Genomic DNA, 14,909 nt, shown 5'->3' on the forward strand with positions numbered 1-14,909 from the left:
TGACTTACCCTGGCAGAGTGGATGAGATCATTCATCCTCTTGCTGCACTGGATGGCATTTCTTGGTTGTGTGCCTGACAAGCTGCCCTCCCTTTCAATTGCTTCCCAGGCCAGCAAGATGAGTTTGGCGGGCCTCACGGAGCCATTCCTTGGGTGAAGGACATCTCGGTGCTGGTGGATTACACAGATGAGGACCTCAAGGGCATCATTGCTGAACCTTGGTTCAGCTTTTTTCTTGGGTGCAGCCATCTCGAAATGTTTCCTCACACAGCTGGGCTGGAGAGAGTGAATGTGTGTGTTCAGGTGGCATTTAAATATGGTGCCTGGATCTTCGACCCCATTAGGTAACGTTGAGGGCGAACAAATCGGTGCCTGCTCCGCCATACAATTTGGAGAGCTACTCCCCAATGCATAATTAATTAGCTTCCGAGCGTGAAATCAAGCACGAGTTCCTGCCAAACAGCCCAGCAGAAACGCATTGCGCCGTTGCACTTAAGTCTCCAAAATGGAAAATTCCATCCTAAATTGCAAAACAGCCAAATGTACATAATGACTATCAAAATAGCATTTCCCAATGGGGTGTAGTTTCCTTTATCAGATTAGCACTGCACTGTGGTATAAATATTATCAACTAACGTGTGTGAAGGCAGATTTAAAATTATTGGTGAACAGGAAATTTTATGAAAGGAAGATGCCCATATTTCAGATTCAGCAGTTTTATAATAATAAAATCTGTTGTGCAACAATAAAATCAGTTTCACTTACTGCCAAAATTGATCCTTTCACATGTCACTTTGAATGTAAACAATGACCATTCTCTTCATAACTTCATAATGTTTTTAAAGTCAATTTTATATAACAAAACATTCTTACACCTTATGAACAAGTTAGACATTTATTTAAATTGATAACCTTACAGTTCCGTCTCCACATTTTTGGGATTCTTTTTCCTCAGTCAAGAAGCTGTCCTTGGGGGCTTTGCCAGTGTTGCATTCAACCCAAGAATGCCCTGGGTTGTTTCTGCCTTTGCATGACTCATCTTCCTTAATGGTACCGCACATGTCGAGTGATCTTCTGATGGCAGGTGGAGATCAGGAAAACTCTATAATCAATGATACTGGTCTGCTAATTCCAGACTGCTCTAATTTTAACATATGCATTTACACAAAACAATAAATAAAAAAAAAACTATTCAATACAGATTAGTCTGCCCAAGTATCATCTACAAGATTGCACAGTGACTGCTTTAATTTCCTTCGGCTGTAACTTCTCTGCTAGTATCTGTCAATACCAAAATACATGGCCGACTCTCAGAAACATCTCGTCACAAGAATGAACAAAAGAAATTACAAAGTAATTAGCAATAGTACAACTGCAAAACTAAATGTAACCAACACTGAAAAGTTAAAACTTGAAAACAAAATGTCAGCGGTTCCATGGGATACAGATATTGCATTGCCTTTGTTTATGAAACCTGCAAATGTAAATGGTTTTAATTTACTTTATTATATGTTTTAATAGAACATATTTTAATGGCAGGGGTGCATCTGAGGGGGAGGGGGATGGGCTAGGGGGGAAATGAAGACTCTTACTGTAAATAAATCTGCTAAAAGAAAAAAGGCAGCAAATCTGATTTAGGCATCTGCCTGTCCATTAACAGGTAGATGCCTAAATCAGATTTAGCATCCTAACCTAGCTTTAATAATAAGTAAAATGATAAAACTTATTCCAAGCAATATATTAGAAGTGCACCCATAAAACAATAACTTAAAAATCGGGCAACATGGATTTAAAAGGAAAACATCCTGCCAGACTAACATCTTCATTTCTTTGAGGGCATTACAGATAAAGTAGATATTGGAACACCCTTGATACAGTTTACCTACATTTTCAGAAAGTATTTGGAAAAGTTCCACTTAAAAGGCTTCTAATTAAATAAAGAAGTTACACCAAGGCAGGTATAACATTGAACCATTTAGGAATGTGGTTAAAAATAGAAAACCAAGGTCATGAGTGTCAGACTGGATTCAATACTTGGGCTCATGTTGTTTCATAGATACTGAAATGACCCAAGGAAAATAAAGAGAACATTAAAAGCATTGAAAATTTTTCAAAAGTCTACGTCAGTTACATGTTTGGGTAGAAAAACTGCAAATTAAATTTAACACTGATAAATGTAAAGTATTGCACATAGTCAAACAACAAAGGTCACAGGTACATACGAATGGAACTAAGCTAGCATAGATAAACTTAGGATGGAACTTGCAATGTGCAGATATTGCGGTGAAAGAATTAAAAAGAAAGGAAATCAAGCCAGAAGAATCAAATACTTTGGAAGCGGTGTGTCCACTATTATGTTTGGATTTCTTTCTCAGTTTTTTTATGCTTCCAATTCCATTCACATATACCTTTTTATCACAGTGATAAACAATTAGGATAATTTACAAAGCAAGTTAATAAAGGCAAAATCATTGTATTTTTCAAAATACAGTTGTTAAAATGAGAGTTAGAATATAAAAAAGATTAGTATTGATGGGCTTTTCTTGTCTCTGATTTTCTTATTCTATATTCTAATCAGTGAAAAAGATCAATTATTTCCACTACTTAAAGAAAACTATTAAGCTTTTTTTGAAGTATTAGTCAACAAAATGTAAAGGTTTTTTGAGGGGCTGTGACCTCAAGCATTTATCAGGAAATTACCATCGTTGATAAAACTGCTTTCACTCCCACATTTCTGCAGTCTGAAAAAGCAAAGTGCAGCTCAGAAAGTTAGTGAACTCTGAGATAATCGTTCCCCCAGAGATTGGATAAAGATGGCAATTTTAACAATACATTTCTTTCACACTTCTGTGGCCCAAATAGTCCAGATTCACAATCTGTGAAAGCATGCTTCTGTTCCAATGCCATTAGCAGTTCAGTTAACATTTCCTTTCCAACTGAATATTTGATGAACTAGAAACCTGCGATGTTGGTCTGCTCGTGGTTATACTGGCCTTTGCATGTGGACTCGAGGGATGTTTTGACGATTTTGGTGCCAGTTCCCTTTTCAATCTGTTTTGTCTATAGAATAACATCAACTGTTAGTGTTGGTACATATGTGCAATATCTATATCCAAACTATTTATTGTTTTGTGTCTGTGAGAATATAATAAAATGTAGGTAAATATGATTATAGTCCATACATTTCTAGATACTCACAAACACAATGATCTATGCTGAACCGTAACATCATAAAATATTAACCACAAACACACAAGGCAACCATGTTGGTTTTTGGTCCTACTTCATATCATTTTAAAAACTCATTTGTTCTTGCCTGTTCACCAAATTTTCCCTTTCTTTCACTTTAAAATATTGTTTTCTTTCTTCCTGCACTATTCCAAGTCTTCTCCCCTCCAGCTTCCACCTCACTCTACCTATTCCATTCACTGGGGCCCTGCCTCAGCCTTATCTCAACCTCGGCCTATAGTCCATGACCCATCTTCTTCCCCCAAATCCACATTGATTGCTTTCTTTCATATTCATTCTAGCCTACAATTTGCTTGCTTTTGAAAGAAAAATGATTGTGTTGAAATATTATGAAATTAACATGAATAAACTTCTAATAATTCTCCCCAGTATTCCACACAGGTGGGTTTGGATATTTTTGATGATTACCACTGACCCAATTGAACCTAAACCATGGCTGACACCAAGTTAAAATTTTTATACAAAACCTGCAACCTATTAGACCTGCAAAACATTTGTGGTGAAATGAGCACCTTAATTGCAACAGTACTTCTTAAAATCCCCTTCTCATGCCATTCCATCTTTCCCATGTCATCCCTCTCATGCCATATCCATCCCATTCCTTTCACTCCTCTTATATCATTCCCATCCCATCCTTCCCCTTCTTCCAATGCCATCCCCATTCCATCCCTCAGATGCATTTCCCCATCCCATGCCTCCCCTGCCCCCCATGCTGACACCCTCCTCCCATGCCATACCCCAACACCCACTCCCCTTCACCAATCCCTCCAGCTGGAGTCAGTGTTGTTGGGATCCTCCTACCTCCACTGTTTTATTTTCTCCACCAACCTTTTGCTCCACTCACCACTGCCACCAACTGTTCCTCCCATGCCATTCACTCCAACTCTCCTCAATCCCAGCTAGGGTAATTTTTTTGTTGGGCTCCACTTAACTTCCAGGGTTTTCTTCCTCCACCATCATCCCACCACCCAATCCAAACACCCCACCGCTGCAAGGCACAAATATTATTTATTTATTTTTAATTCATTCATGGTATGTGGGCATCGATGGCTAGGCCAACATTTATTGCCCATCCCTAATTGCCCTTGAGAAGGTGATGATGAACTGCCTTCTTGAATCGCTGCAGTCCTTGTGATGTAGATACACCCACAGTGCTGTTAGGAAGGGAGTTGTGCTTCCTCAAGTATTTACCTACCACCTTCAAAATTGTTTATGATTCAAATAACTATGTATTCTTTTCTCTCAGAAAACTTATATTTCTTTTCTTTACATTCAAGAAATTCCTTCTACTTCCCACTGTGAACTTGCAGTATTTGCTGAGAAGCAAGTCTTCCCTCCTCGATTTCCAAAATCTTCAGAAATTTACATGATTATAAAGAAATATCATGTTCTTTCTTCTCAAAATGCATTTGTAGTTCTAGTTGAAGCTGTTACAGCACTGTAACAACAGTTATCCCCACTGTCATGTATGCAATAGCCAGACAAATTTTATTTAGAATTTTCTGTTTTGTTGCCACTTGTATCTCATAGTTGTTATTTGTGTATTTTCTGCCTTTTTTTTCCAGTGACTTGGACTGTTGTGGAAAGCGTTTGGTGTTGTATTTCCACAGGGGTACAATGTAAATTACAGGACCACTCCCATCATATAGGTTGTTCTTTCACATACAAAATTTGTCAACAAAATCTAGAACACAACCAAACCCAATGTCCAGATCTAATTTACAGATCCCCAGATCTAATCTGGGGCTGAAGCAGAACCTAGGCCCGGACCTAGTGATGATGATCTAGGGCATGTGCATGGAAAATCTTTTGCAGGCATTTGTAACATGATTATTTTTAAAGGTAACTTTAGTGGGTTTTTTTTGCTGAATTGTGTAATCTTTATGTTAAAAAAATGTTCTTCAAGGTGAGGGAAGGATTTATTCCCATTTTGGGAACCAAGTCTGAACATCAAACATGCTCATATCAGGAATATCACAATCATAACAAAATAAAATGCCCTCTATTTGGCTTCAAATAGTCCTCAGTCTTAGTCTTAACCTCAGAAGTGTAACGTAACCCTACTGCATCAGTTTGCCATTTGTCCATGCCAGCCATCCTGTAACCCAATGATTTTCAGCCTTTTCTTGGTTAAGGAACCCTGTTATATATTGTGAAACTCTGTGGAACCCCAATCCTTTCCCCCCTCCTCCCCTCCCACTGTATATATATATTATAAAACAAAAACTAAAATAAAGTAAAATATTATTGAACGAATGATTATTTTTCATAAAATGTAAGAACAATATATCTTGAAAAATTGGTACAATTTTCAAATGATCTGAAAATTGTGCAGACAGAAACTTTTAGGGATTCTCGGGGAAAGCTTGGGTGCTGGGGATCCTTAGCTGGAAAACACTGCTGCAACCTCTCTGGGTGAGCTTGTAAGATTTAGTTCTATGTTTGTTCAGTAGAAATTGGATCAAGACTTTTCAAACTTATCTCACATGTGACCCTTCCAGTCAGTAGGAAGAAAAGACTTTTATCTCTTCGTTCTCAGATGGATTTGAACCTAGGTCCCAGAACAATGGCTAAGTCATTGCACCGCCTAGTGTTATTTTGTGAAGAAGAGTCATATGGACTCGAAACGTTAACTCTGTCTTTCTCTCCAAAGATGCTTTTAGGCCTGCTGAGTTTTTCCAGCATTTTCTGTTTTTGTTATTTTCTGTATGCTTGGTATGTTGTCATATGATTTTGAGTTGTATATTCTGTCCTGAGAGAAGAAGGAAAATGGTCATCAAAAGAAATTTGAAAAAATTGTTTTGAATGATTTGATTGGTCCAATTTGTGGCAGTTGCCTTAAGAAAAAGTATCTAATGATTGGCTTTGTGGGTTCCTTGTTTTTGTTTAGTAGATTATGCTACGTATTTATACCTGAGCAAATCCCCATGGTTACCTTAAAAGTTGGAGGTTATTTAAATTAATGATGGAAACTAGGGTTAGCCACTTCACATGTCTTACACTCAAGTAAGAATTTTCCCTTGCATGTTTGTGTCAGTTTGGTGTAACTAACTACTTTTACATTTGAGGCTGTTAATTGAATGAATGAATGGATAGATCAGTATTGCAAATAATATTTCCCAATTCCTTCATTACCTGTTGCAGTGCTTTAAAGTGACCAATACCAGGGTGAATATGATTATTACTCCGATTACAATGACAGCTACAATCGCACCAGAACCTGGAACACAAAGGAGAACTCAGTTAGTGTGGAACTTGCATTTCTACCAACATCATCTGTTCTTATCAGAAGACTAGGGAGCGAGGAAGTTTGTGTTGTTGGGGTCAGTTTCCTTCACCCAGCTGACATCGAATTGTTAATATGTTACTTTGCTCACAAAACTACTACTCCAATTAAGGGTCATTGCAGCCAATTTATTTAATTTTGATTCAAAGCCAACAATATGAAGATTCCAATATTTATCTTTGCAGGTGAGTCGAGACAGGGAATGTTGGCAGATTATTTGACTGAATTAACACACATTCCAGCAGGAAGCCCTTGATAGCAATAAGCAGAAAAAACCTTTCTTTTCCTAATCCGATCAGATTATTTTTACTTATTTTATACTAGGGAGCATTTATTGGCCTAGTAGTGGGTACAGTGCCGAATCACCAGAATTATACCCGAGCTAAAAGGGTTAAATTGTTAAGACAGGTTGCATCGACTAATCTTGTATTTTTTTGAGTTTGGAAGATTAAGTGGTGACCTAATTATGGCGTTCAAGATGATTAAAGGACTTGAGAGTGTAGAAGTTGATAAATTATTTTCCCTGGTGGGCAAATCCAGAATAAGGAGACATAACCTCAGAATTAGAGCACGAATATTCAGGGGTGATGCCAGAAAATACTTCTTCACAAAAAGAGTCAAGGAAATTGGGAACTCTCCTCTCCAAAAAGCTGTTGAAGCTGGAGTTGGGGGGGGGGGGGGGGCGTGGATGCATCAATTGAAAATTTCAGAACTGAGACTGAAAAGGTTTTGCAGTGTAACGTGCTAAGGGATATTGAACAGGGCAGATAAATAACTTGAGATTCAGATCAGCAATGATCTAATTGAATGGTACAGCAGGCTGGAGGGGCTGAATGGCCTACTCCTGTTTCCATGACCCCAGTTGCCATCTTTGGTTGGGATGAGGTCATGCAGAATATGATAAAAGCTGGGAACATCTGGTCCGCTTGATTCGGCTCCGTGCTGGCAGGAGATTGAACCATGAGGTAAACCTCTTCTCGCTCCTCTCCTCCATCCCACCATAATATATTAACAAGCACTGAAGTCACAAATTATTCTATAAAGTTTAAAATGGAAGCTCATTGGTTAATAGCCTGCACTGTTTCATCACATAAACTGGTTTACGATGGGAAAAAGGAAATAAAAAGCAGCAAGAAACATGCTTACTCTGGTACAGAATTTCTTGGGGGGATTTTGTAGTCATCGTTGTGTTGATATTTCCTTCTGTTGTATTGAAAGCCATGCTGAGGGTCACTGACAAGGAGAAAAACACAAAAACAAGTATCAGAGAAGGAGTCTGTGTTCTAAACCTGAACATAATCCAGTTGGAATTGCCAAATACAAAACTACAATTTTATCACAGGATTGAAACGGCATTTTTGGGCATAAGAATGAAATGGTTTGTCGAAATCATTTGCACCCATTGATCAGGACACTATCCTCCCACACCTGTTCTGCTTTTGGTCAGTTTCTCCAATAGACAATAAAGACAAACTCCATATAGAGTCCTGCATCTGACAACTCTTGCCATGTTAGTTCAGAGAGAATCATAGATATTTACAGCACGAAAGGTGGCCAGTCGACCCATTGCATCCATGCTGGCTGACAAGGAGCCACCCAGCCTAATCCCACTTTCTAGCCTTGTAGGACATGGCACTTCAAATGTATATCCAGAATCCAAAGGAAAAATTGCAAATCCTGACCAACTGTAACAATTTGGGCTTTGGATCACTTTGGAAAATTAAAATAAACAATTAAAGTTACCGATGTTACAGCTTTTTCTGTGTCATTACTTTCCATTATACGCTTGTGCCAGAAGCTTGAGCCTTGAGTTCATGTAAGTTGCAGGCCCATCAACATTAGCTGCAGATATTCAAGTTTGCAGGGTACAGCTTCTAACATGCACCTATGCATCCAATGTCTAGAAATTTCTATGTTTGCCAGGATTGCTGATTGCAAATCCTCTGATGCAAAGTTAGTGAACCAAACCTCCAGGGAAATAATTCTTAGAGCATTTGGAATGTGTTTATTTTTGTATATGAACCAACAGAGTCAGAGCATAAATCCTTCAGCTTTTTGTGGGGTAACTTTGAACATAAAGGAAAGTTATAGCTCCCTCTTATCAGAAAATAAGGATAAATTCCTTTTCTCAGAGAGTGGTTACAATGTGGAACTCACTACCACAGGAAGTGGATGAGGCAAATGGCTTAGATGCTTTCAAAAAGAAACTAGAGAAGTGAGAGAAAAGCAAACAGAAAGATAAGCTGAATGACTGTGATGAGGCAGACAGAATGAAACTCATGTGGTGTATAAACATCAGCACAGGCTAATTGGGTTGAGTGACTTATTTCAGTTCTGTATATCCTCCTTAGAACGAAAGAGGTTAAGAGAAGATTTGACTGAAGTATTCAAAATTATGAAGAATTATGTGAAGGAAAAACTTTTCAGTAACAGAAAGGTCAGTAACCAGAGGAAACTATTTTGTGGTGTATCTCATGGCCTAATCTATAATGGGAAGGTTTCTCTCTACTCATGAGTGACTTTGATCTGACTTTATTTATACTATAAACACGATGAACTACTAGGTAAGTACATCTCTTGAGTACAGAATATTCCATCTTCTCTACAGAGTCTCTAGCACATGACTGTTGATGTCACTGTTACATCATGATACACATCACTATGTCATTACCATGGCTATTAACCCATTGTGCTAAATCTTCTCCCCAAGTATAAAGTCAACTTTTTAAATAACAATGTTAAACTATTTCTTAAACTATTTACATTTCATTTGTCCTACCACTACCTGCCCCCAAAGTCACAGGTTAAACCTTTGCAGTGTCTTCACAGCTCTCCCTGATCTTGTTCTCGTCACCAGTGAACAAGGGTGATGGTCTTGAACTGGTTCATTGACTGGGCTGCCTTTCTGCGAGGTGATTGATGCAGTTTTCAGATAATCCAGCCCAGATCATGTGATAATCAAACTCATTTGTTCTTGCAGCCTCTAATAAGATTAGAGTTTTTCTGTTTCTCCACATGCCAAACAGAGTTTGGATGAGATTGGAACGCGGTTGTTCTGTTCATTTAAGGACTGTGCCTTCAAGTTTTCAATCCTGAATCCAGACTGGTACTAATGGAGCTAAAGGCTTCACTCTATGCCTGGACTTATACCAGTTCTTCCGTTTATCACGTTAGGTGTTCTCCATATTCCTCACTCTTTTATGGTCAATTGATGTAACATTCAGTTGTAAGTTCTACTGCAACAAAGGAATTTGTGTTTTCAAGCCATCGACCCATGAGCAGCTCTGCCAGTGAAAAATTGTTACTAAAGGCATAGATCTGTAATTCAGCAAGACTCAATTCCAATCCCTATGCTTAGTCATTAGCATTTCAATGGTTTTCACTGCTCTTTCAGCCCCTCCATTGGCCTGTAGATGAAGAGAACTAGTAATGTGAGTGATTCCATAGTCTTCTGTAAATTTCTGTAAGGATTCGTTCATGAACTGTGGTCCATTGTTCAAAACAATTTTTCCTGGAAACCAAGGAATGGAGAAGATATTCTAAAACACCCTTATCACAGTTTCAGCTATCAAAGTGTGGAGCCTGGTAGCCTCTAACCGCCTTGAATAATAATCCACTGTCACAAAGTACAGTTTTCATCTTATGTCAAAGAGATCCAGTCCCAATCTTTTCCAAGGCTTATCTGGAAAAATAGATGGTAATAAAGGTTCTGTGGGTGGCTGGCTAGTAATCGTACAAATATGGCATGACAAGTCAAAGTCTTGAATTGCCTTTGAAACGCCTGGCCACCAGACAAATTGATGTTCACGACTTCTACACTTCACTATTCCAAAGGGACGCCCATGGATTCCATGAAGAATCTTCACCCTCATAGCCTTGAATATTACCAGTTGATGGTTAAATACTAGACGATCATCCACTATCACTGATGTTTCCTCTGTTCATGGTACTTCCATAAAAGCTGGTCTTTTGGACAATATTTAGAGCAAACCATTGGCAAAATGTCCTAACATGGGTACACTCCACATCTTCCTTTTGTGTTTTCTGCTTTCTTGCAGTTTTTTCTCAGAAGCTTGTAGAGAATTTGTTATGACTGATGAGAATACTTCCACTTCTGAAATAAGCAATAAGTCTTGGGCTATGGCATGATCAACCTATAGAGCTGCAGCATGACTTTCCAGCTTTTACACTCAATACCCCTGCCGATGAAGGCAAGCATGCCATATGCCTTCCTGGCTACCTTATCCACCTGCATTACCACTTTCAGTGGCCTGTGGACCTGTGCACCCAGATCCCTCTGCCCGTCGATGCACTTAAGGGTTCTGCCATTTACTGTATAATTCCTACCTGTATTAGACCTTCCATAATGCACTACCTCGCATTTGTCCGGATTAAATTCCATCTGCCATTTCTCCGCCCAAGTCTCCAACCGATCTATATCCCATTGTATCCTTTGACAATCCTCTTCACTATCTGCAACTCCTCTAATCTTAGTGTCGTCTGCAAACTTACTAATTAGCCCAGTTACATTTTCCTTCAAATCATTTATGTATATTACAAACAACAAAGGTCCCACCACTGATCCCTGCAGAACACCACTAGCCACAGCTCTCCATTCAGAAAAGCACCCTTCCACTGCTACCCTGTCTTCTATGACCAAGCCAATTCTGTATCTATCCTTCCAGCTCACCTCTGATCCTGTGCGACTTTACCTTCTGTACCAGTATGCCATGAGGGACCTTGTCAAAGGCCTTACTGAAATCCATGTAGATAACATCCACTGCCCTTCCATCATCGATCATCTTTGTCGCTTCCTCGAAAAACTCGATCAAGTTAGTGAGACATGACATCCCCTTCACAAAACCATGCTGCCTCTCACTAATATGCCCATTTACTTCTGAATGGTAGTAAATCCTGTCATGAAGAATCTTCTCCAATAAATTCCCTACTGCTGACGTAAGGCTCACTGACCTGTAATTTCCTGGACTATTCCAGCTACCCTTCTTAAACAATGGAACAACATTGGCCATTCTCCAGTCCTCTGGGACCTCACCTGTAGCCAGTGAGGACACAAAGATTTCTGTCAAGGCCCAAGCAATCTCCTCTCTTGCCTCCCTCAGTACTCTGGGGTAGATCCCATCTGGACCTGGGGACTTATCCACCTTAATATTCTTCAAGACGCCTAACACCACCTCTTTTTTGATCTCAACATGATCCAGGCTATCGACACACTCTTCTCTCGACAAATTGACTGCTAAACCCTTCTCTTTGGTGAATACTGGTGAGAAGTATTCATTTAGTATCTCTCCCATTTCTTCTGGCTCCACACACAGATTCCCACCTCTGTCCCTGAGTGGGCCTACCCTTTCCCTGGCTATCCTCTTGCTTTTTACATATGTATAAAAGGCCTTGGGATTTTCCTTAATCCTGATTGCCAAGGACTTTACATGACCCCTTTTAGCCCTCCTGACTCCTTGCTTAAACTTCTTTCTACTTTCTTTATAAGGTGAGGCCTGCCAATTGTAGCGCGTTGAGAACTTCACAAACTCATAATCATGCTCCTGTCTTGTGGCTTCATGAATAAGTATGTTATCCAGATGACAAATTACCCCCAGTTTTCTTTCCAGAATGTTTGACATGGTTCGCCGGAACATCTCCGGAGCTGATGTTATTCTGAAGGGAAGGCGGTTAATATAGAATCAACTAAATGGCGGAATAAATGTTGTTGACAGCCAGGATTCCTGGTCGAGGGGTGTTTGCCAAAACCTGCTAATAGCGTCAAGTTTGGAGAGCATGCTATTGGCAGATTTTGCTAAGCTGTCATCCACTGAGGACATAGTATGGACTTCCCTCTGGTCGGCTTTGTTTAATTACGTAGGGTCTACGCGAAGCCTGACCTGACCGTTCAGCTTGGGAATGGCCAAGCTTTGAACACCACCTGATTGGCTCTGTGATGGGTGACATGACATCTCTATGTAATATTCTGTTGAGTTCCTCTTTAACTTTTGTCAGCGTTGGATGTGGTACCCTCCTGGGAGTGGATAGACATACAGGCTTATCGTCTTGAAGCAGCAAAGCTTATTCATGCTTGAGCTTACCAAGCCGCTGAAAGAGTTGTGGGAATTCTTGACAGGATTCTGTCCTGTTGTTTTGTTGTTGGACTTTGTCCACTTTTTCCAGAATGCCTCTGTAATCTGTCGCCCCTTGTGGTGAAGAGTGGCAATTATCTGACCTTTTACTTGAAGATTTGTACCAGCTGGACCTTGCAATTTAATGTTTGATGGCTGGATGCTTATTGTTTTGAGCCATTCCAAATTATCAGCCAGCTTTGTAAGGCCAGCTCCGGTGTCAAGTTTGAAATCAGTTTTAAAGCCTTTGACTTCCAAAGTGACTGACCAAAAGTCTTGTTTGTGATCTTTTACTTCTCCTAGAAAATCTGTAACCTTGGCCGGAATTTTACAGCCCCGTCGCGGTGGGGACAGGGCCGTAAAATGCAGCGAGCCATTCTAAACTCCATTGACTTTGGTGGGAATGTAAAACCCCACTGCCATGAAATTCCGCCCCTCATTTCTTTCCTTATTCCCAATTTCTTGAATTGTCCGCATTTCATAGCCATTGTCTTGCTTTCTTCCTTTAATGAAACTTGTAGATTTACAGAATTGCTTGAAGTGTCCTGTCTTTCGGCATTGGAAATAATCTGCACCCTCTGTTGGGTAATCTTGCCCTCTGTGCTGCTTCTTAGCGCTGCAACGTAAGCACCCCAAGATGATTGTTATAGGGTTTACCACCCTTTTGCCTCTTTCAGCAGGCTTTTGAATGGATGCAGCTGCCGCCTTTGGGCCTACCCAGCTAACAGTCTCATCTTAAGCCTCAATATCTCAACGGATTATAGTCTTATTTTGCTCCTTAATTTCGACCTGCCTAACACATTAAACCACTTGAACTTGTGTTAGGTCGTATTTTTGTCTATAAAAAATCTGACAGCTTTTCGTCATGAACTCCAATGACAATGCAGTTGTGAATGAGTTCATCTTTCAATGCACCATATCACAACAACTGGCTAGCCTCTACAGGTCTGTAAGAAACAATTCGACGGATTCCCCAGCCCTTTGGGATCTCTGACTGAATTGCATTCACTTGATTTTCAGGTTTTGTTTGGGGCTGAAATAGGCATTGAATGTTTTTAGGCCAGTTTCAAAGTCTGCAGAGCTCCTTCCCACTTTTTCAGGCAGACATCGTTGGTGACAGGCTCCACTGCATTGAGGAACGAACTAATCTGGTACTTCTGCTCTTTGGCAGGCAAACTCGATGCTGCTCGATATCTCAGGAAGTGTTTTTTTCACAGCTCCCAACGCCAGTCTCTCTGTGGACCTTCGAGGCTTTCGAATGGCTGTGGAAGGGCAGTGACTGCTCGACTGGTGCTGATATCACTACCAATTCTCAGTGTGCCTCTCACGAAGGTATGTCTTCTGATTCTTCCTTTGAAGAAGACTTCTTCTGATATTCCCAATGGATGTTCTGTCGATAGCACCAAATCGTTGTTACCATGTTTTGTGGTGTATCTCATGGCCTAATCTATATTGGGAAAGTTTTCCTCTACTCATGGGTGACTTAGGTCTGACTCAGGTGGGTTTCTTCAAAGCTACTTTATTTACACTATATACGTGATAAGCTACAAGGTAAGTACATCTCTCTAGTGTATGGACGTTACTTCTACTAGATCATTACTGCTGATGCCACTGTTACATCATGATACACATCACATCTCATTACCATAACTATTAACTCTTTATGCTACAGGGACAAATTTAAGATACTCGGCAAAAGAACCAGAGATGGCATAAGGAATCTTTTTTTTGTGCAGCGAGCTGTGATCTGGAATGCACTGCCTTAAAAAGTTATGGAAACAGATTCAATAGTAACATTCAAAAGGGAATTGGATAAACACTCAAAGGGGAAAAAATTACAGGGATATAGAGAAAGACCAGGGATGAGGCTAATTTGATAGCTACAACAAAGAGCTGGCACAGGCCTGGTGGGGTTAAATAGTCACCTCCTGTGCTATATTATTCTATGATTTCCCTTGATACAGTGAAGTATCTTGTTATTGATTTTGATTTCTCAGAAAATAAATATTTAGCATTTTTATCACAGCAGCAGGCAAATTAATAAATCTATTCCCTCACATAAACACATTATATTCTGCATGTCATATTGTACATCTGTTTAGGATGTGAATTTTTACAGTGAAAACCATAAAGTAAATAAGAGTTTCTTCCTTTGCCAATTATCTTTCCAAATCTTTTGACTTAAATGAACATTTAAATTCAGGACTTTGATTGAAAACTTCCCTCTGAGCTTGAGTAAATAGGCAG

The 14,909-nt window shown here is 39.7% G+C and overlaps 1 protein-coding gene across 4 annotated transcripts in view; it reads right to left on the reverse strand.

Moving 5' to 3' along the window:
* Window positions 1-699: 699 nt before the first annotated feature.
* LOC121291700 (non-compact myelin associated protein) overlaps window positions 700-14,909 on the reverse strand; it is a 78,981-nt gene continuing 64,771 nt past the window's right edge. For all 4 annotated transcript variants that reach the window (XR_005946052.1, XM_041213191.1, XM_041213193.1 and 1 more), the window contains 3 exons: window positions 7,681-7,767; window positions 6,384-6,468; window positions 700-3,059 (listed from right to left, as the gene is read on the reverse strand). Coding sequence is in view for 3 of the 4 variants with exons in the window: in XM_041213191.1 (XP_041069125.1) it covers window positions 2,918-3,059; window positions 6,384-6,468; window positions 7,681-7,767 (314 nt within the window). In the remaining variant the exon portion in view is untranslated. The remainder of the gene's footprint in view (window positions 3,060-6,383; window positions 6,469-7,680; window positions 7,768-14,909) is intronic.

Source organism: Carcharodon carcharias, chromosome 19 (assembly GCF_017639515.1).
Source record: "Carcharodon carcharias isolate sCarCar2 chromosome 19, sCarCar2.pri, whole genome shotgun sequence".
NCBI classification, from domain to species: domain Eukaryota; kingdom Metazoa; phylum Chordata; class Chondrichthyes; order Lamniformes; family Lamnidae; genus Carcharodon; species Carcharodon carcharias.